Below are 22,518 nucleotides of genomic sequence, written 5' to 3' on the forward strand. Positions count from 1 at the left end.
TGGGGCAGTTTTCTTGTTGCTGACACCAGAGCAGCACAGACTCCAGCAGTTAGAACAAACAGCCTTGTTTTCCTGCGATTTTGCTGCAAGGTTGAGGGGCAGCATGTGGTGCTGGCGCTGTGCTTGGCAGAGGCCTGGGGTGGCACAGCGACCTTGTAGACAAGCTATTTGAAAAAATCCTTTGTCAGTTTAAGTCTAGGTCTCTTTGATCCTCCATCCCCAAAGGTGAACTAGTCCGAATACTGTCTGATAATTGATGTTTGTGATTTCTTAAACTGATATTTTTCAAGTGATATCGTATGGTGAATAGAACTTAAAAATACCTTTCTTTCTTTTCTTTTCTTTTCTTTTTTTTTATCTTTTATTTGTGTATGTTCAACTGAGAGTTCAAGTAAGAGAAAGGGCCAGGCGCCTTGGCCTACTGGCTAAAGGCCTTCCTTGAGCGCCCTGGGATTGCTTTTGGGCCCCGCTTCTAATGCCGGCAGACCGCTTCCCATCCAGCTCCGTGCTTATGGCCTGGGAAAGTAGTCATGGTAGTCCAAGGCCTTGGGATCCTGCAATTCCGTGGGAGACCCAGAAGAGCCCCTGGCTCCTAACTTCGGATTAGCACAGTGCTGGCAGTTGCAGCCACTTGTGGAGTGAATCAGCAGACAGCAGATATTGCTATCTCTCCTACTCTCTCTCTATATATATATATCTGTCTTTGTAATGAAAATAAATGAAACTTAAACGAAAAAAAGACACAGAGATCTTCTACCCACTACCTCACTACACGGGTGGCTAAAATAACCAGTGTTGCACCAAGCTGAGTCCTGGAGCCTGCAGCTTCCTCCAGGGCTTGCATGTGGGTGATCAGGGCCCAGGCACTTGGATGATCTTCCACTGCTTTTCCCAGGAGATGAACAGAAAGCTGGGCTGGAAGTGGAACAGCTGATTCCATATGGGATGCTGGTGTTGCAGTTGGCAGCTTTATACGTTATACCCCAATGCTGGCCTTTGCTTTAGTTTTTGATATGATGACAGTACCTGTATTGCTTTTCATTTTTCATATGCAAATTCATTGCAATTGTTTTGCATGTAGGACAATATTATGTTATAGACTGGGGATATATTCTGATGGAGTATGAAGCATGGATAGGGTAGAATGTTTGCAGTCTAACATTTCCTCTATGTACACTTATTTTGTTTCTCTAGGATTTGGTTTGACTTTATCTGCTTCATGTAGTGTTAACTGAGATCTCTAATCACATTGCTGAGTAGCAGTTCCCACTGAGTAGTTACACTGTTGTATTAACTTGTACTCATTACTGCCGGTCGGTGTGTACTTTCCTTTGTTCTTCTATGAGATGTTTCTTTAAAGAATGTGCTGCTCTGTTTAGAATCACTGGGAAGAAGCATGTGGCCCTCAAAATTGTGTGGGAAAAGCTTCACCAAACACCCATGCCAATTTTTTTAAGACTTTTTTAGTTTTATTACAAACTCAGATATACAGAGAGGAGGAGAGAGAGAGAGGAAGATCTTCCGTCTGATGACTCATTCCCAAAGTGAGCGCAATGGCTGGTGCTGTGATGATCTGGAGCCAGGAACCAGGAACTTCCTCCAGGTCTCCCACATGGAGGAAGAATGGAGGATCAGAATGGAGTTGAGGCTGCTGGTTTTGTCCTGGACCTTGCTGCCTCTTGTGGCCACATGGGGAGTAAACAAGTGGAGGGAAGATAGTCTGTCAGTCTTTGACTGTTGCTGAGTAATTTTCACATTTAAGGAAATAAATAAATGATTTTTAAATAATTAAAAAGGAGAGGGTAAGGAAAGTTCAAGGGACTTTGGAAATTATCATAAAATGAAAATAATAATAAAAGGTAAAAAAAAATAAAAGTAAGATTACATTTTCTTGGGAAAATAAAGAACCTAGCATGATAGCCTAGTTGCTACAGTCCTAATCTTGCATGTGTCAACATCCCATAAAGACACAAGTTCTTTAGCCGCTAGGCCATGCCGCCGGGCACCACAAGTTCTTGTCCCTGCTGCTCTAATTACTATCCAGCTCTCTGCTTGTGACCTGGGAAAAAGCAGAAGAGAGCCCAAAGTCTTGAGACCCTGCATGTGCATGAGAGACCCAGAAGAAGCTCTTGACTCCTGGCTTCAGATCAGCTCAACTCCAGCTGTTGCGGCCATGTGGACAGTGAACCAGTGGATGGGAGATATTTCTCTCTGGTCTTCTCTGTGTAAATCTGATTTTCCAGTGAAAACGAATAAATACTTTACAAAACAAAAATTCAATGAATAATTTAAAAAGTACTAAATTAATTTTTTAACTTTTAAAAAAAGATTTATTTATTATTTTTATTGCAAAGTCAGATCTACAGAGAGGACGAGAGACATAGAGGACGATCTTCCATCTGATGATTCATTCCCAAATTGAGCGCAGTGGCTGGTGCTGTGCTAATCCAAAGCCAGGAACCAGGAACCTCTTCCAGGCCTCCCATGTGGGGATGCAGGGTCCCAAAGCTTTGGGTCATCCTCGACTGCTTTTCCAGGCCATAAGCAGGGAGCTGGATGGGAAGTGGAGCTGCCGGGATTAGAACCAGTTCCCATATGGGATCCCGGGCATTCAAGGTGAGGACTTTAGCCACTAGGCCACGTTGCCGGGCCCCAAATGCATTTTATACTATGTAGATAAAGACAGTTTAAATTTTTTAGATAGTTACCGTGAAGGGATGATTCTGATTTTTAAAAATTTCACAGAATTTTGATCAACATGTACCTGAATAATATCACAAGGTACAGTGCAGTATTTGTGTACAAATACAGCCTAAGCTGATTAACCAGGTGCCCAGGCTTTCCATGTATCTTTGCTTTTACAATAAACAGGGTGCTCCGTTCCATGTTTCTGCAGAGGCTTATCCTTTTGTGAACTGTAGTCACCACACACTGGCATGGGACACTGGATCTTGTTCCTTCTGTCTCACTTTCTTTGCTCCCTGTTCTACCTCCTTCCTTTCCCCAGGCCTCACTCTTCTCAGTCTGTAATAATCACGACTACCTTTTTCTTTCTTTTTTAGATTTAACTTATTTTAAAAACTTATATATTTTTAGTGCAAAGTCAGATATATATGGAGAGAGAGAGAGAGAATGGGAGAGACGGACAGAAACATCTTCGGATGATTTACTTCCCAAGTGAGCCCAATGGCCCGTGCTGTGCTGATCCAAAGTTAGGAGCCCTGACCTCTTCTGGGTCTCCCACACAGGTCTAGGGACCCAAGGCTTTGGGCCATTCTTGACTGCTTTTCCAGGACACAGCAGGGAGATGATTGAGAACTGGGGCTGCCAGGATCAGAACGAGTGCCCATGTGGTGTTTTGGCGCCAACATGGCGAGCACTTTAGCTGTGAGTATACTATGTAGGGCCCTACTTTTACTTAATCTAGATAAAGGCTTATTAATTTTGTCTTTTAAAATATTGTTCCCAGTCTAGTATATGTGCTGCTGAAGCGAGCACACAAAAAAAAAATCTTTATTTCCATTGTCTTCAGTATTGCTTAATATAGTTTATTCGTTTTTTCACCAGTCATTATTTTGAATTTCCGTTTGCAACTCCTGGATGGTTTTTTGTTTTTCTAAGACTTTGAGATTAGTACTTACATTATTTATTTGACTTTTTGTTGTTGCTGTTGTGTTAGGCATCTAAAGTCATAACCTTTGGTTTCTATATTGCTTTGATGGTGGGTTCTTTCTCATTGGCAGTAAGTAGCATAGCTGAAAATAAGAGTGTGCTGTGGTTGCCATAAAAATATAGTATAGAATGTCGCTCTTGAATCACAGTCATTCATTTCTTGTGTTTCTAATGGTTGAAAGTTTAAGAGCAAGGTGGTAATAGATTTGGTTTCTGCTGAGGTCTCTCCCTGGCCGACTCACAGCCTCCACCTTCCTGTACCCTCACGTGGTGTTTCCTGTGTCCATGTGCATCCTTTTCTAAAGGAACCTAAGGCATTTTGAAACATTCTCAGTTACCATGGTTTCTGGTTAATACCTTCTTTAAAAAAAACATATTTGAAGAAAATTCAAGATTTGATCAAGGCAGAGAGACTTAGTGATATTTGACCCTCGAACAGGTACCTTCCTCCCACATCATGACCAGGTCAATTGCAACTGAGAACCCAGCCCTCCACCTCCTACTGACTGCCAGCTGATGACATCTCTGCTTTTTCTGTGCTCAGTTGCCTATTGCCAAAACCATGCTCAGGCTGAGTGGTGCTGAGAGGTATGGGTCCAGGGCCTGCTAGGGTGATGAGGCTCTTTATTGATACTGAGGACACCTAGATCCCATCTTCACCATATGCAGTGTCCACTGTGGGTGAATCTCTATAGAAGCAGCATATTTGCAATGACTTTTATTAGAAATACTGAAGGTATTAGGGAGAAGTCCAGAGAGGACTGGGCTCCTCTGCTTTTCTTCCTCTGTTTCTTAATATATATTCTGTTAACATATATTTTTATTTCTCATTACAGAGAAAGAAGCAGAGACAGAGAGGGATCTTCCATCTGGCGAATCACTCCCTAACTATCCTCACTAGCTGAAGGTGGCTGGTGCTTGTTAAGAACCTGGAGTTTATCCTAGCCCTCCAAGATAAGCACAGGTGCTCAAGGACTTGGACCATCCTTACTGCTTTCTTAGCCATTAGCGGGGAGCTGGATTGTAAGCGGAACACCCCAAGCTGAAGCAGCACCCGTACGGGATGACAACACTGATGGTGGATGCTTAGCCACAGGATGCTGGTGCCATCTTATTGTGTGCTTTTGTTTTAGAGGCCAGGACAGAGAGCATGGAGAGAGATTACTCTCAAAAGCTGGTTTCCTACCCAGATTCTTGTCCCATATTAGATTATGTTAAAACTGGGAGCTAATGAGGTATGTATGGCAGCACAGCAAGTTTATCAAGTGATATGGATATGCATGTTTAAGAATTCTAGCTCAGGATTTGGCTACTTCTAATTACAGCTTCCTTGGATAGACAGCAAAAATATGCCACCAAACTGGGTTTCTAACTATCCTTATGGGGGCATGAATAATATTCCTCATTTCTAGCTTTGACTTGACTCATCTTTAGGCCTGACTTTCCAACTAATAATAATAATAATAATAATAATAATAAATAAATAAATAAATAAATAAATCTGTAACAAAGGAGTTCCTCCTTTCTAATTTTGGCTTGACTCAGCTTGGCTCTTGTAAGCGTGTGGCATGAACCACCAGATGTAAGCTCTCTTTGCATTTCAAATAAATAAATAAATAAATAAATAAATAAATAAATAATTTTTAGTAGTTAGAAGCTATGTGTTAAATCTAAGTATTCAATATAACTGAAATGTCTACTTGAACTTCACATCATTGATGTCCCAGGGTGGACTTGTGCAGGCAGGTATAATGGAATCAGGCATGGTGTGTGCATTCAAACCAGGCACTCTGGATTGTGTTGGTCCCAAGCAGAAACTTTACCACTATGATCAACTACAGTAGGTTTTAGAAGGTAAAAATAGCTAAAATTGGTGATGGTGATTGTCGTAATTGAAAAATAATGAGTTTAATTTGTAAATTTTGTGATGCGTTCTTAGGTGTTTTTTAACACCAAAAAGGATGCAATAAATCATTGCCAAATTTTGAAGTTTATTTTACTATGTATTTTACTCCAATCCACATTAAATGTGATTTTCCTCTATAGGGTATTTTGCATTTGAATTTGAATGTAACCATAAGGGATGGTCACACTTCAGTACATGAAGTACAGTGATTGTTTCAGGTCCTGAGTTTTGGGGGAAAGGGAACATTAATGTGCTTGTCTTTTGAAAAATAGGTTATAAAATGAATTAATTTAAAAAAAAGAAACTATAATCAGGGCCTGGTAGGCTGGCCTAGAGGCTGAAGTCCTCATATGGAACACGCTGGAATCCCATATGCATCATTACTAATCCTGGCAGCATCACTTACCATCCTGTTCCGCTCTTGTAGTCTGGGTAAGTAGTCATGGTCGGCCCAAGGCCTTGTGACCCTGCACTCGTGTGGCAGACCTGGAAGAATTCCCTGGCTCCTGGTTTCACATCAGTGTATACTGGCCGTTGCAGTCACTTGGGGAATGAATCATCAGGCGGGAGATATTAAAAAGAATATGGTCAGATACCTAAGGTACATAAGAACATTTTTGGTAGTAATGAGTCAAGAAGACTAACCTTTGGTGCTTGTGTTGCGGTGTAGTGTGTTAGATCACTGCTGGCCATCCTGCATAGAATATTGCAGTAAGGGAAATCCCAGAGCCCATGGAATTGTATCAGAAAGTTAAATATAAAATAAAGGGAGAAAAAAAAAGAAGTAGAATGTCCAAATATGTATAAAAATGTCAGTTGTAGAAGTGTCTTTGTGAAGTTCTCTGAATTGAATTTGAAATGTAATTCTTTATTACTCAGCAAGATATATCCACAAATCAATTTAAAATATGTTGTTCTAGATGCAGTATGTTTCTTTATAATCATTTTTATAAATGCTATGTATATTTGAAAGGTAAGTTGGGTTGATTTACTCCCAAGATGTCAGGGCCCTGCCATGCTTAATCCAGCAACAGGAATTCATGTAGGTTTCCAAGGACATCCTTGGAACCCACCCACTGTGTTCCAGGCACATTAGCAGGATACTGCATTGGAAGTGTTACATGGCCAGTAGGCATAAATAAGGCCTTTGGGTATCAGATATGATCTATGCCAAACAGCAGCCCAGCTTCCTGCATCATGACATTCACTCATTTGAGTCTGATAATTATCTCTCACTGTTTCCATAGTGTAACTATTAAATGAGATAAAATAAAAAGATTTCTCAAACTATGTTGCTGTCATATTTATGGATGTCCTATTGGCTAAAGTAAATGAAACGGCAAAGTCAAGTGTTGTTGAGGGTTTAGGAACTGGGAAGTGTCATTGAAGACTGAGGAACTTTCATTTGGAACAATTACTAGAAAACTTTATAGATTAAATAGTATACTCAATTTTCATATATAGTTATAGACAGAATTACTTTGAATGTAGAAATATTGAAGTACTTAATACCATCCAGTTATTTTTCTGAAGCATACATGTTAGTGACAATATGGTTTTTCTGTGGTATCTTGTAATTTGAACAATAGTTGTTGAAAAATAAGTTAGTGCTTTGCAGTAACTTCATGATTTTTAAAATTTGTTAAAAACTTTTATTGGAAAGTCAGATTTACAGCAGCAGAGACAGAAAGATCTTCCATCTGCTGCCTAACTCCCCCAGGTCACCACAGTGGCCAGAGCTAAGCCAAAATGGAAGCCAGGAGCCAAGAGATTCTTGTGAGTCTCCCATATTGGTGCAGGCTCACAAGGTATTGTTCTGTCCTTGACTGCTTTCACAGGCACGAGCAGGGTGCTTGGTGGGAAATATAGCACTTAGGAGATAAACCAGCATCCATATGGGATCCCTGTAGTGGAAGGTGAGGAATTTAGTCACTAGGCTACAGTGCCAGTCTCAGTAACGTTAGTTTTAAAGAAATAGCAATTGTTTGCATTGACCTAATGATTACTTGCTTTAATCACTGCCAATTATGGAAATTATTGATACTGTTTCAAGGATGCATTCTTTGCACCTGTAAGGCACTATTCTTGCCCAGGGAAGCCAATGGCCTTTATTTCCCAGCCACTGTGTCTGCCTCCAAGTTGATGTTGCTTAGCACAGTAGGAACCACTGAAGAGGCTAGGAACAATCAAGACCAATGCATAACTCCCTGTCTCCACCTTCTCTTGCAGGTGTAGCCCTGCAGCCTGCTACATGCTTCCCAGGCGGGAGAACACCAACACACCTTCAGTAAGTTGTTTGATTACTTCTCGGCTTGCTTTACATGGTATTTGAAGAGTATGATGATAGTTTTTAAGCTAAAATGAAAAAGATTGAAAGAAAGAAGTTAAGCTTTGATAACTAAAGAATGGAACTGTCAAGACTGATTGAAAGTTCCTCTCCAGGTTTTCTGTATATATATATATTTAAAGATATATATATATGTGATTTTTATTTTAAAAAATTTATTAGACATATATTATTTATATAAATACAATATATTATATATGTAAATAATAATAAATATATATAAATATATAATAAGTAGATATATATTATATATATGTTATATATTATATTTTATAAATAATAAATATTTAAATAAGAAATATATAATATATTCTAACTATAATACAATATAATAAAAAATATAAGAATAAATATATTTAATTATATATAATAAATATATTAAGTATTTAAATATAATATATTATATATTTATATATATATAAAATATATTACATATAATATATATTATGTATTATAAATAATATATTTAAATATAATATATGATAGATATATTTAATAATATATAATATAACATTATAAATATAATGTATATAACATCTTATAAATAATATGTAAATAAATATAGATATATAATTATAAATATATAATATATATTTATATATTATATAATATATTATATATAAATATAATATAAATATACATTTTAAAATAAATTTATTTATTCATAAAGATTTATTTTTGTATATTTATATATTTATTATTTATATATTATATGTATATATTATTTATATTATTTATTTATATATAAATATATTTGAAGATTTTTATTTTTAAAAAAGATTTATTTATTTTTATTGCAAAGTAAGTGAGAGAGAAAAAGGGGAAGATCTTTCGTCCAATGATTCACTCCCCAAGTGACTAAACGGCCCGTGCTTGCCAAAATGAAGCCAGGAGCCCAAATACTCTTCTGGGTCTCCCACAAGAGTGCGGGGTTCCAAGGCTTTGGGCCAAACTTGACTGCTTTCTCAGGCCACAAGCAGGGAGCTGCATGGGAAGTGGAGCTGCCAGGATCACAACTGGTGCCCATATGGAATCCTGGCATGTTCAACATGACGACATAAGCCGCTAGATGGCTGCAATTTGCCCTGTCTGAGATATATTCACAAGAAGTTGACAGTGGTATTAATATGAATAAAACAGTGTAATTGTGTGTCTGTATGGTGGGATGAATGCATGGAATTGCAGTGCACCTCGTTCTAGTCCTGGCTACTCCACCCTTTCTTTTTTTTTAATTTTAAAATTGATTCATTAATTACATTGTATTATGTGACACAGTTTCATAGGTGTTGGGATTCTCCCCAACTCCACCCTTTCAATCCAGCCTCCTACTAAGGCATCTGAGAAGCATCTGGTGGTGGTATAAGTCCTTGCATATGTCCCACCCACAGGTGAGATGCCAGAGGGAGACCTGGAGTCAGTCTGACACAGACACAGCTAGTAAACACATTCAGAAAAAAAAACTGCACAAAACACCTGTTTTTCTGTCATTCTTCCTGTCAAATGAATAGAGACATTGTAAAAGCAGCGTAAGTACCTTTTCGTCTAGGTTCAAGATTAGTTTTCCAGCAGTGGCATTTACATTATAGAAAATGGCAAATAACATCATTGGATATCAGGTATGGGATGAGTAGAAGGTTCAGTGGGAAAAGCAACCTGACTTTTGATTACCAGATTTACTTAAGCCATCCTTGTGGCATGTTTTGTGATAACATGTTACACTGCTGCATGCAATGCCAGCATTCCATATAAGGACTAGTTAAGTCCCTGATGTTCACTTTCTGATCTACTTCCCTGCTAACGTGCTTGGGAGATAGCAGAAAATGTCCCAGTTCCTTGGACACCTGCACCCCTTTGGAGGGTCAGAATGGAGTTCAGCCTGCTCTGTTTTGGCCTGGACTTTGATGCCACTTGAGGCCACATGTGGAGGAATCAAGTGGAGCAAAGATCTTTCTGCCTGCATGGCTTTGACTGTTGCTTTGTAATTCTCACTTTTAAGTAAGTAAATTGCTTTTGTTTTTTTAAAGGAATTGAAAAATAAAACCACCATACTTTATACTCTGTAGATTGGGGACTGTTAAATTTCTTCTTATTTAATTATTTTTATTTTTGGTGATTTTTATATTGTTGTTTAGTTTGGTTGGTCAAGGCTATAGAAACGTAGGTGAGATGACCATTTCCACAATCTCTTTTTTTCCTTCCTGTATCTGGGGGAAGGGAGGAGATAAAGGGAGAAGCCACACCCAGCCTCCCAACCATCTCATGATGCCTGATGTGGGGCATGCTCTGATGGTCCTGCTCCTGAGGTTTTGATAGTTCAACAGTTCTGAATTACTGCCGATCTCATCATTTACACACAATGAAATCTGTCCAGAATCCACTGGTTGATATAGTCCATCTTAGAGTCTCTGTTTGCCCACGTATTCACCTCGAGCACTGTCTGAGGTAGTTGATTGGTTTGTTCTGTTCTTCATGCTCTGTTTTGGTACTTAGTGTGCTCTGCATGCTCCAATGTATTGCCATATCCTCCATGTGCACCTGAATATGCTGCTCACTGTTGCATCAAAGCCACTGAGGAGGCCTGGCTCTGACAAATACCCTCCATGATCAGTCCATGGAACCTGCAGTTCTCTCAATGGTTGGAGTTCTGAATCCAGTGATTCAGTTGGGGGGAATTCCCAAAGAAACTTGATCTGATGTGATCCCAGACCTGATTCTTGTGTGTGCATGCCAACAGAGGGTCCAGCACATTCCATCACCCAAATCAGCTTAAGCACATGTTGGTGGTTGATATCACTGAATCAGATCTGTCTCCAGCCCTTTCTTCTATACATACCAATGAGTGTTGCAGTCTATTAGAGAGGTGTTCACTGTTTCCCTCATGGGCTCTCTCCCATTCCTGGATCTTGCACTCTCCAGGAGTTTCTGCAGTTTAGCTTGGAAGAATTTGCCTCACCCCCTCTGCTGGAGCCATCATCTGCTAGGTGATGCTGTGGCAAAGCCCACCCAACCCAACCCTCACCCACTCTGGCTTATGCACGTACCTGTAGGTACAGTCTGCCCACCTTGGATTTTCCCTGTTCCATAAACATGCAGGCCAACAGATGTTATATCCCTGCCCAGACTGGTCTGCCCAAATACCAGCTCTTACATTCACCATTGGGAGTAGTGACTCGGTGGGGGAGCTCCTTGCAGCCCCCTCCTGGGTTCTCCTGCTTTCCCATTGGTCTCACTTGTAATGGTTATGTGCTGTGGCCCAGTCTGGCATAGCATAGTTCACCTCGGCATTTGCCATTGAGTGCTATAGCGTGGCCTTCTCAGCTTGTCCCAGTTCAAGCTCTCATAGGTGGGAGCTACAGCTTAGCCAGTCCAACCAACTACCAGTTCCATCCCTAATGTGAATTGTGTGGTGTTGCGGCCCAACTCACCATGATCCACATACCATTCTGGCTCTCAGATTTGCCTGTGGGTGATATGAACTGGCCCAGCCTGGTTTATCCCAGACCTGAGCCAAAGGTATGTCCTTGGGTACCATAACCTGGCCTGGTCTAGGCTGCTCCCTGTCATGGTTCTTGCTCTCACCTGCAGGGACTGTGTCCCAACAGAGGAATTGCACAAGCTCCTCCATGAGAACTTATCCTAGTGCCAGACCAGTGGGTCCATGGTGCAGCCCTACTTCGTCCATCTCCTGTCTTAGCAGGAACAGTGGCCTTTCCTGTTTGGCCCTCAACCCATTCTGTTTTTTTCTGTTGGATATTACAGCCCAGCCCAGGATGGTAGACATCCAGACATAGCTCATGCATAGTTCAGCAGGGAGAGATGTAGCCTAGTCCATCCTACATTAAGCCTTGCTCTCATGAGCACCGGTGGGTGCTGGAGTCTAGCTCGGTGTGGCACACTAAGACTTAGTCCACACTTGTGCCAAAAGAGACTGCAGCCATCTCCAGATCAGATAACAGCCCCTGCTCTGCCCCTCACATTTACCAGTAGGAACCACAACCTAGTCAGTGTAAACCTTAGCTCCCCAGCCAGGCCTGTTCACAGTCATAGATCTTGCTTTTTCCAATGGTTTCTCTGACCCAGCTTGGCATAGTCCCTCACCTGTCTTGGCTTTTGCTTTCAAATGCTGCAGCCTGGCTGGACCCAGCCTGCCCCCATTCCCAACTATTGCTGGTCGTTACTGTAGCCTAGAGCTGCGCAGTCTATACCTATCCCTGGCCCATGAAAACTGGTAGATGTGACACCCTACCCTGGAATGACCTGTGCTCCGGCCCAGTTTCTTCACTTGCTGGTAAGGTAAAGCTTTTTTTTTCCCTGCGTGATCTGCCCCCTTGCCCACACATTCAACAACAGGTGGAGCTAAGTTGCCAACCTTGTCCACCTTGCCCAACCCCCAGACCTGGATCATGTACTCACCAGCAGGAGCTATGACCCAGCAGGAGAGTTTCCCAAGTTCTCCCACTCTGCCTACTCCGAGACCCAGATCTCACTCATGTCAGTGGGTGCTCGGTCCTTGCCTGGCATAGCCTGCCTCTCCATCTTGGTCTTGTGTGAGCTTATGAATGTTGCGGCCTGGCCTGCTGTACACCCTCTTTTAGGATGCATATGCTGATGCTGCAGCCTGGACCTGCCCGGATTATTCTCGGTGTTTGTATCCATGAATGTTTACAGGTTCTATGGTCACACCTAGCTCAACCCATCACCCTCCCAGCTCTTGAGCTAACCAGTGGGACTTGCATTTCCACAGGTTAAGGCCCACATATCCCCCACAGAATCTTCTCCTGAACCTGGTTCTCCTACATGCTAATGTCATTGCCCTGCCTTACCTGACCCTTCCCTGTTCCAACATTCAGTCAGACAGTAGGATCTAGCCCTGTCATTCAGATTCCCAGCCCTAACTTTTGCATGGATTAGCATGTGGTGGTCAGCAATATTCTTTACTAAGAATTCCTACTCAGGACTCCCGTATGGGCTGGTGTATCAGTCTGACCCATACAGTGCTTCTGGTCTCTCCCCTCCAAACCACTATGTCTCAGGCTCCTCATTTTCCTGCAAGTGCAATTGCCCTGTCACTGGGTGTCCCTCAGGATTCATTTCTTACCTACACGTACAGTGGCCTTATCCATGAATCTCCTTAGGTAACAATTCCACACCCCAAGACTCTAAAGCTCGCCCCTGGGTGAAGCCAGCAGGTGAAGCCTGGTGCCAGTTGGTGCTCTGGCTGCCCACAATCCCAGAATTCACTCAGCACTTGGCATCAATGGCTGTTGCTAGTGCTCCAAGTATTGAGCGCAAGCTGACTCAGGTACCGCCAGCAGCCCCCATGCTGTTGGCAGCTCCATTAACACAGCCTGAGGTCCTTCCCACATATCTTTTAAAAAGAAAGAAAGAAAGAAAAAGAATGTGCAACTATGCTGACACACTGGTACTGTTAACACATATTTGGCATTAATCAGGCCCAGGATGCCCACCAGCTATTAGCTACTTTTCTCCCACCTGTGTAACATTTACCTAGGTACAATGCAAACTAGGCAGCTGCCTAGAGCTGGGGTGTTTAATATCTTCTAAATAGATCATTTTAGTATGAACGGATGATTCTGATTTTTAAAAACATCTTGTGAATTTTGATCAACATGTACTTGAATATTATCACTGGGTGCAGTGTTGTATTTAAGTATATGTACAACATGAGCTGAGTAAACCAGGTGCCCAGGCTTTCCATGTTTTTGTTTGTTTGTTTGTTTGTTTGTTTGTTTTTACAGCACACAGCGTCCTGCATTTCCAATTTCCTTATCATTGTAAACTGTAGTCACCACGCACTGGGATGGAACACTGGATCTTTGTCCTTCTGTCTCTCTTTGCTACCTTTCTACTTCCTTCCTAGCCCTGGTCTTCACTCTTACCAACCCGTAGCAATCACAATTATAAGCTTGCAGCTGTTTTTTAACATGCATATATGATAACATGCTAGTTTTTTCTACATTTGCCTTATTTTATTTCACTACATCCATGTTCATCTATTTGGTAACAAATAAGAATTTGTTGTTTTTAATGACTGAATGCAGTCTCTTGACATTCATTGGGTTTCACTATTAATAACATCAGGGGAACCAGTGAAATCTAGAATCACAACTAATTGTTTCTTTTTTAGTATACTAATCTAGTATATTATTATTTCTGTGCCTTTTACTTCCTTGTCTACTTCATTTCTGTGTGAATATTGAATTACATAACAATAAAAAGTAGTCATTCTAATTTGGTCATGTATCTTAGACGAAATGCGTTTGGTTTTTTGGCCTTCAGTTGTGTGATGGGTATAGGTTTGTTATCTGTAGATATTACTTTATTGAGGCCTATTTCTGTGTGCCTCAGCTGAGGTATATTCGGATATATTTATTTATTTGTACATTTCCTCAACTTACATATGTGTTATTACAAAATAAATGTAGAAATTCATTGAGTGCTTTCTATAAGGTGATTTCAACAATGCTTGTCCTTCATCTTGTTTATGTGAAATCTTTGGTTTGTTGGTCCATTTTCTACATTCTCCAGTTAGGTGCACCTTGGCTAGTTCATGTGAGCTTATTGTTGTGATGTTGCTTTTATTTTACATGTGTTATAGGAATGTTTTTATTAAAGATTTTATTTCAAAATCAGATATAGAGAGAGGAGGAGAGACTTAGAGGAAAATCTTAGGTCCCATGGTTTCCTCCCCAAGTGGGGAAGCGCTGACTGCTGGGGTTAGAACCGGTGACCACATGGGATCCCAGCGCATGCAAGATGAGGACGTTAGCCACAGGCCACCGCCCTGGGCCCTATGATAAGAATTTTACATCTATTTTATCAGGTGTATTGGTCTATGACCTTTTAATGATTTTAAGCTAGATTTCTGGACTATGAGCAATTATTTCAGAAGAAGTGTTAAGTAAATATATACAGAACTAATTGTACAGGAATGGAGATTGCATTTTTACTGAGCAATTCCATCTTTTTTTATCCTATTTTAAACAGTCAGGCATAGTTGAAGATCTTTCTACTGCTGATTCAGTCTAGTTTAGGAATCCAAATGTTGTTACACTCAGCACAATTTTGGAATGGTTTTTCATTTTAGTTTTTTACCATAATTCTAGAAAATTTGGTGCTAATTTGGTAGAATCTAGCCGTGAAGACACCTAGTGTTGACCTTTGGTTTGAAGAGATATATTCCTGATTCACTGTTAACTGCCTGTTAGTACTGTCAAGTTTTTTTGAAGTCTTTCTCATTCAGTTTGTAGCCTAATGTTAAGTATCCATAAATTAAACATTTTTATGATTTATTTGTTTATAACTACAGTTGATAGTCCTTAGTGATCCATTGCACATCCTTTTTTTTTTTTTTTTAAGTAAAGAATTATTTTATCAGACCTGGTGCTGTGGACAAGCAGCTAAAGTCTTCACCTTGAACACACTGGGATCCCATATGGGCACCCGTTCTAATCTTGTTGGCCCCTTGTTCCATCCAGCTCCCTGCTTGTGGCCTGAGAAAGCAGTTGAGGATGGCCAAAAGCTTGGGCAACCTGCACCCGTGTGGGAGATCTGGAGGAAATTCCTGGTTCCTGGCTCCAGATAGATGCAGCTCTGGCCGTTGCTGTCACTTTGGGAATGAATCATTGGATGGAACATCTTCATCCTCTTCACTGTCTCTTCTCCTCTCTGTATATCTGATGTTGCAATAAAATATCTTTTAAAAAATCTTTAAAAATTATTTAATTGATATATAAGGCAGAACTATAGAGAAAGAGGGAGAGTTAGAGAGATCTTCCTTCTGTTTTATCCCTTTCCAAGTGACCATGGTGGTTAAAGCAGGACCAGATTGAAGCTTCTTTCCAGTTCTCCCAGATCAATATAGGGGATCAAGCACTTGGGACATTCTCTGCATTCACACCGGCACTAGAAGGGAGCTGGATCAGAAATAAAGCAGCTGGGCCTGGCACGATAACCTAGTGGATAAAGTCCATGCCTTGCCTATGTTGGGATTCTGTTTCAGTGCTGGTTCTAATCCTGACAGCCCCACTTCTCCTCCAGCTCCCTGATTGTGGCATGGGAAAGCAGTGGAGGATGGCCCAAACACATGGGGCCTTGCACCTGTGTGGGAGACCTGGAAGAAGCTCTGGGTTCCTGGCTTCAAATCTGCTCAGCACCAGCCATTGTGGCCACTTGGGAAGTGAAGCAGTAGATGGAAAATCATCCTCTCTGCCTCTCCTCCATATATATCATGCTTTTCAATAAAAGTAAAGAAATGTTTATTTTAAAAAAAAGAGAAAAAAAAAAGCAGCAGCTCTGACTTTCATCTCACAAGTAGTGACAGAACCACTTTGTCCAAACAGCCCTGATCCACTCTACTACTGTGATACCAATTTGAATATGTCCCTCTTCTTTTTGATGTTATATACTGGAGCTTACTTTTTGATTAATCTAGTAAAAGTTTTATTGATTTTGTTATCTTTTTAAGAACAGTGAATGTTTCCTTTATCTTGAGTATTGCTGAATACAGGTTTTATTCATTTCTTCATTAATCTTTATTTTGAATTTCCTTTTTCTACTTCTAGACTTGGCTTCTTATTTTTCTGAGAGTTAGAGATCAGTGCTTAGGATGCCATTTGACATTTTAGTTGCTATTGTTCAGATGTTGACCATGTAAAGTGAAAACTTTTGATTTCTACATTTCTCTGATCATGGTCAGTTCTTTCTCATTGGTAATAGGAAGTATAGTTACAAATAAGAGTGTGTTTTGGTTGCCATAAAAAAATATACTATAAAATGTGTGTCTTGAATTGCAGTAATTAATTTCTTGTTGTTCTTTTTTAAAATTTTATTTTGATGATGTTTACACATTTGAGAAGGGAGCATGCATGCACATTTGGATTCTGATTAAGCTAGCCAGAATCGAGAGATAGGGGAAAGTGGATGAGATCATTGTTTCCGAATTTTTGTCTTTTTGTGTCTGGGAAATGGTGGAGAGAAGGAGAAAAGTGATTCCCAGAATCCCCACAATAGAACCGTGGATGCAGAATGGCCATCTTATTTTCCAGGGACCCTGATGTGGAGCATGCTCTGAGGGTTCCATTCAACTGGTTTCCATAAGAAATCCTCCCACGGCCCATTGGTTGACATTCCAACTAGTTTCCATTCATCCATATCTTTAGTGTCAACACTTGTCTGGGGTAGTTGTCCAATCTTTTCTGCCCTCCTTCATCTGCAGGCTCCAACAGACTGCCATATCCCCTATGTGCATCTGAGCATGTTCATTCAACAAATGAGGAGGCCCAGTTCTGATACATGAACTCCAAAGTTAATGCACAGTTTCCACATTTCTCCACATTTTTGGAGTTCTGAGTAATTGGTTCAGTGATGGGAATCCCTGAAGAAAATAGCTGAGGTGATCATAGACTTGTGTGTGTACTTGCAAATATGGGGTCAGCTCAGTCTGTCACCCACATCAGCCTATGCACACACAATTGGTTGCAGTTGCTGGATAAATTTTGTCTCTAGTCCCATCTTTTATGCAAACCAGTGGATGCTGTGGTGGAGACCAACCGTGCCCATCCCACATTCTGCTCTCATGTATACCAGTTGGAACTGCATTCCAATCAAAGTGACACCCTATAATGCTTACTAGGTCTGCCCCCCGCCATGGTTCCTTTGCTTGTTGTTTTGAGCAGCAGACTGCTGTTTGCTGCAGACTGGACCAGTGTGTCCTGTTCCCAATCCCGGTATTCATGAGTGTCAAAGGGTTCCATGGTCATGTGCAGCTCAGCTGTTTACAACTCTCAGCCCTTGAGCCAAGCAGCAGAATTTGCAGTTCCACAGGTTGAGCCCTCATATTCCCCACAGGATCTACCCCAGACCTAGTTCTTTTGCATGCCTGTTGGTATCATGACCCAGCCTATCATTATCTTCCCCTTCTATGAAACTCATTGGCAGTAATGTAATCTTTCCCTGCCAGACAGGTCCCCAGCCCTACCTTATGTGTGCACTGGTGGGTGGTGGTAGTCCATGTTAACCATCCCAGTTCAGGTCTCCCATTTGGGCATGTGTACTGGTCTGACCCAGACATTTCCTCAGTTATAGCTTCCAAACCACTAGGTGTTAGCCCCCTCATTTACCTGCAAGTAAAATGTCTTTGTCAGTAGAAGTCCTTCAGAAGTCATTCTTCAGCTGCAACATACTCCTTCAGTGGTCCTGCCTCCCACACATTCCCCTTACCCCTTCTCCTGAGCAATCTGCAATTCTTGCTCCTGGAATCAAGCATCCCAGCCTAGCTGCTTGAATGCACCTGCAGACATCCCAGCCTGTGATGAGAGTGTAAACGTGAGCTTGTACCCACTGTCAGCTCTTGACTGGTGGCAGGAGGGACATAGCCCAGCCTGGCTACTTAAAGGCAGCTTGAGCCATTCTGGCCTGGGCTAAGTGTCAAACTGGATGCTGGACCACACTGGCCAACTGTGGCTGAGGTGAGTGGCAAAGCATGGTCTGGTTGCTTAAAGGCAACTTGAACCATCCTGGCCTTGGCATGTGTGCAAAGAGAACCTTAGCCCCACTGGCCACTTTTGTCTGGTTGGTAGAAGGGCAGAACAGCGCCTGGCTGCTTGAAGGCAGCTTGAGCCACCCTTGCCTGGTTTGTTTTAATGAAGGACATTGCAATGGATGTGGTTGCCATTTTTATTCACGTAATGATCAATCATGCAAAAAATCTTTTTGTGCGAATTAATTAGCTTTTTGATTATCTTCTTTGTAGAAATATTTTTAGCTATTTGTTCATTTTGGTATCTGTTTTTATTGCTTTTGGGTTTCAAGGATTTTCCTGCCAACATGCCCAAAACCACCAAAGGGATGCGGTGTCAGAGTTCTTGGGCTGCAAGAACCACTGGGGATAGTCTGAGGGAGCATGTCCATTTATTGTTAAGTGAGCATTACTAATATGCACTTGGAAAGAGGATGGCAGAAGGGAAGTCCCAGACAGCCCTCCCACACAACAAGAACACTGTAATTGACTAGAAGGCATGTCTATTTGGAAACTCCAATCCAGTCACAGGTCAAGTACTGAAAACATGGCTGTAAGCCATGCCTCAGATCATAGGCAGGTAGGCTGTTAGGCATGCCCACCAGGTAACATTTGAGTTGACAGTCATACTTATACTGTAATACTTGCTTATTTAATTTGTGACTGATGCAGAAATTAAACAAAGATTATCCTGTAACTCTACCATGCGTTGACCTTAATAACTTTTTCAGTGTCGCAACTATGTTTACTCTTGGTGTAAAAATGCTTAAACCCAGTTCCATATCTTTTGGCCTCCTTGTACTGCCTCCCAATACCACAAGCAGGGAGCTAGATGGGGAATGAACAATCAGCATATGAACCAGTTCCATAGGAAGAAGAAAAAGAAAATTTGGAAGAAATGATCACCTCAACTTTTCCCTAAGCCTTGAACCTTCCCACCCTGATCACATATGTAGTCATAATCCACAATAAACTTAGAAAATTCACATATATGTGAATTTTTTGAAAGGCAGATATACAAAAAGAAGGACATACAATGATTCTCCATCTGCTCTCACTCTGAAAGAGTTGCAATGGAAGGAGCTGGGCCGATGAGAAGCCTGGAGTTTTTTCTTGACCTAGCGCACAGGTTCAGGGTCCCAAGGCTTTTAGCTGTTCTTCACCACTTTCCCACATTAAAGGCAGGGTGCTGTATAGGAAGTAGATTAGCCAGAACACACACCGGCACCTCTATGGCATCCTAGTGCATGCAATGTGAGAGCTTTCACCCCTAGGCTATTGTGTCAGGCCCCTTTTCCAATTTCTATTTCTCTTGCTTAAAAATAAATAAATCTTTCAAAAACAGGGAAACAAAAAAATCCCAAATCTAAGTAGAAGTCATATTTCATTAGGAAATATTAGGTTTTTTGGTTTTTGTTTTCTTCTAGAGAAATTGTACTTGTATTGTGAGCTTTATGGATTATAAGTGTTTCTCTACCACTCTTTTTTTTTTGTTTTATTTTTATTGCAAAGTCAGATATAAAGAGAAGTGAAGAGACAGTGAGGAAGATCTTCCATCCAATGATTCATTCCCAAAGTGACAGAAATGGTCGGGGCTGCACCAATACAATGCCAGGAACCAGCAGATTCTTCCAGGTCTTCCATGTGGATACAGGTTTCCAAAGCTTGGGCTGTGCTCGACTGCTTTCTCATGCCACAAGCTGGGAGATGGAAGAGAAGTGGAGCTGTGTTGATTAGAACTGGTGCCCATATGGGATCCTAGCGTTATCAAGGCAAGAACTTAGCCTCTAGGCCACAACTCTGGTCCCTCTGTATCAGTTGTCATAATTTGTCAAGTATCAGGATACGGGAAGTTCCATTTGTTGTTCATATTGGCAACTTTTATCTTTCAAGCTCCATGTAACCTTAGCAACAAAAAACATCCTCTGTTTGTAAAAGAACTGATCAAAGGACCTCAGTAGGTAGTTCTCAAAATGTAACCAATTGGGAAATGTAAGTCAAAATCACAATGAGATATCTCCACCCTGTCAGAATGGCTATTATTATTTGGAAGAAAAGGTAACAAATACTGGTGAGGAAGTAAAAAATGAGAACATTTATGCAATGTTGATGGAGTTATAGATTAAATCAGCACGTGAAAATAGCATAAAATTTCTTAAATGTTTAAAGATAAGATTGCTGGGCCCAGTATGGTAGCCTAGCAGGTAAACTGCTTTGAATGTGCTGGGATCCCATATGGACACTGGTTCTAATCCCAGCATCCCTGTGTCCCATCCAGCTATCTGCCTGTACCCTGGGAAAACAATTCTGGATTGTGCATAGCCTTGGGACCTTGCATCTGCATAGGTGACCCTTAAGAGCTCCTGGCTCCTGTCTTAGGATTGGCGCAGAATCAGCTGTTGAGCCCACTTGAGTAGTGAATCATTGGGTGGAATAACTTCCTCTCTGTTCGTCTTTGTCTCTTTATATCTGACTTTGCAATAAAAAGAAATAAATCTTTTTTAAAAAAGAATAAATAAAATAAAGTTCAAATAAAATCAAAAAGATTTAATTTAAGTAAGATTACTGTAAGTTTGAGCAATCTCACTACTAGTTGTATTTTCTGAAAGTTATGAACACATTCTGTAAAAGAGATGCCATCTTTTTTATAACAGCGCTATTCATAATACACAAGATATTGAATGAATTGAGGCGTCCGTCATCAGATAATTGAATAAGGAAAAAATAGTCTCTGTGTACAACAGGCTGTTATTCAGCTGCAGAAACAAAATTCTGTGTATTATATCAAAATGAGTGTAACTAGAGGCCAAGATGTTAATGAGTGAAATATTCTAAATACAGATATACAAATATGATATTCTGTTATGTAGAGTAGCAAAAAAAATCACAAGCAACAACAAAAGGGGGGGTACAATGGTATATATCAGTATTGGTGTAAACATGATTTGTCACTTTTGATTTATATCTTTGTCAAGTAGCGAATGATGATATTCTACTGTAGTTTAATTGATCTCTGTAAGCTGTATGATTGAAACATATCTTTTCATTTCATTATACCCATTACATTGATCTTCTTACTGTTGTTTTAATCACTTAATGAAAAATTAAGATCTTGAGTGCAATATCAATTTAAAACATGTTATTTCAAATGTTTAAGAGAATAACAGGGGAGGGGAGTCAAGATTGTCGACAAAGTTAGACTAAAGTGACCGAGGGTCCTGAAAGTTAGGGATGGGAGCAGTCTGAATTGAGCCTGAGGGGAAAGATCCATGGGGAACACTGTGGGAAATCTCCCAGTGCTGCTAGGACTGAGAAAGGTGGCACTCAGCAGTAAAACAGAAAAGAATGACTAGGATCAACAACCTGAGAAGGACAAGGAAGGTGCCCCGGGCTGCAGAGACTCGAGCAAAATCTGGTGAGTGAAATTCAGGGAGTGAACCTCAGAGAGCCGCTAACACAGGGAAGTTTCCGCCCTTGGCAGGAGGTGAGGGGCAGGTGGATCTTGGGAACAAAATCCAGTGAAAGGTGCCTAAACTGATCTTCGGAACAAAACATGGTGAAGGGTGGGTCGACTGAGCAAATCACGACAGGCTTGGATCTGGGCAGACGGGTTGGAGAGGGTGACTAGGCACAGAAACAAAGAGCCTGGGCAAACCTGGGAACTGGAATTCCCCAGCACTGATCAGTGCCAATCCCAGGGCAACAGGAACCCCACAGAAGGGAGATCCAAAGCTACTGCAAATATTGTCCTGTTTTACAGAGCCCACAATACTGCATACTGAAGAAGTAGGGGGAGGGGAACCCAGACACCGAAAGAAGGAAAAAAACATCTAAGTCAGCAAGACCTCAGGTCAGCCACAAGGTTACTGCAGAGGTCAAGGATTAGAAGCCAGCAATATCAGATCACATAGATATGGGGCGAGGCCACAGGAAAAGAAATGAGTCAGAGGAAGGAGCGAGGACCACCCACAAAAAGTCACCAAAATCTAGAACCATCCTCAAGGTTGGGAAGTTAACAGGGGGAATCACTGTCCTGGACCTCTGGACATACTA

At 41.1% G+C, this 22,518-nt stretch overlaps 1 protein-coding gene across 1 annotated transcript in view; it reads left to right on the top strand.

Moving 5' to 3' along the window:
• LOC131483360 (zinc finger protein 260-like) overlaps positions 1 to 22,518 on the top strand; it is an 88,722-nt gene that overhangs the window by 52,400 nt on the left and 13,804 nt on the right. Inside the window, exon 6 of the mRNA XM_058681294.1 lies at positions 7,808 to 7,865. Coding sequence (XP_058537277.1) covers positions 7,808 to 7,865 — 58 coding nt within the window. The remainder of the gene's footprint in view (positions 1 to 7,807; positions 7,866 to 22,518) is intronic.

Source organism: Ochotona princeps, chromosome 25 (genome assembly GCF_030435755.1).
Source record: "Ochotona princeps isolate mOchPri1 chromosome 25, mOchPri1.hap1, whole genome shotgun sequence".
NCBI classification, from domain to species: Eukaryota; Metazoa; Chordata; class Mammalia; order Lagomorpha; family Ochotonidae; genus Ochotona; species Ochotona princeps.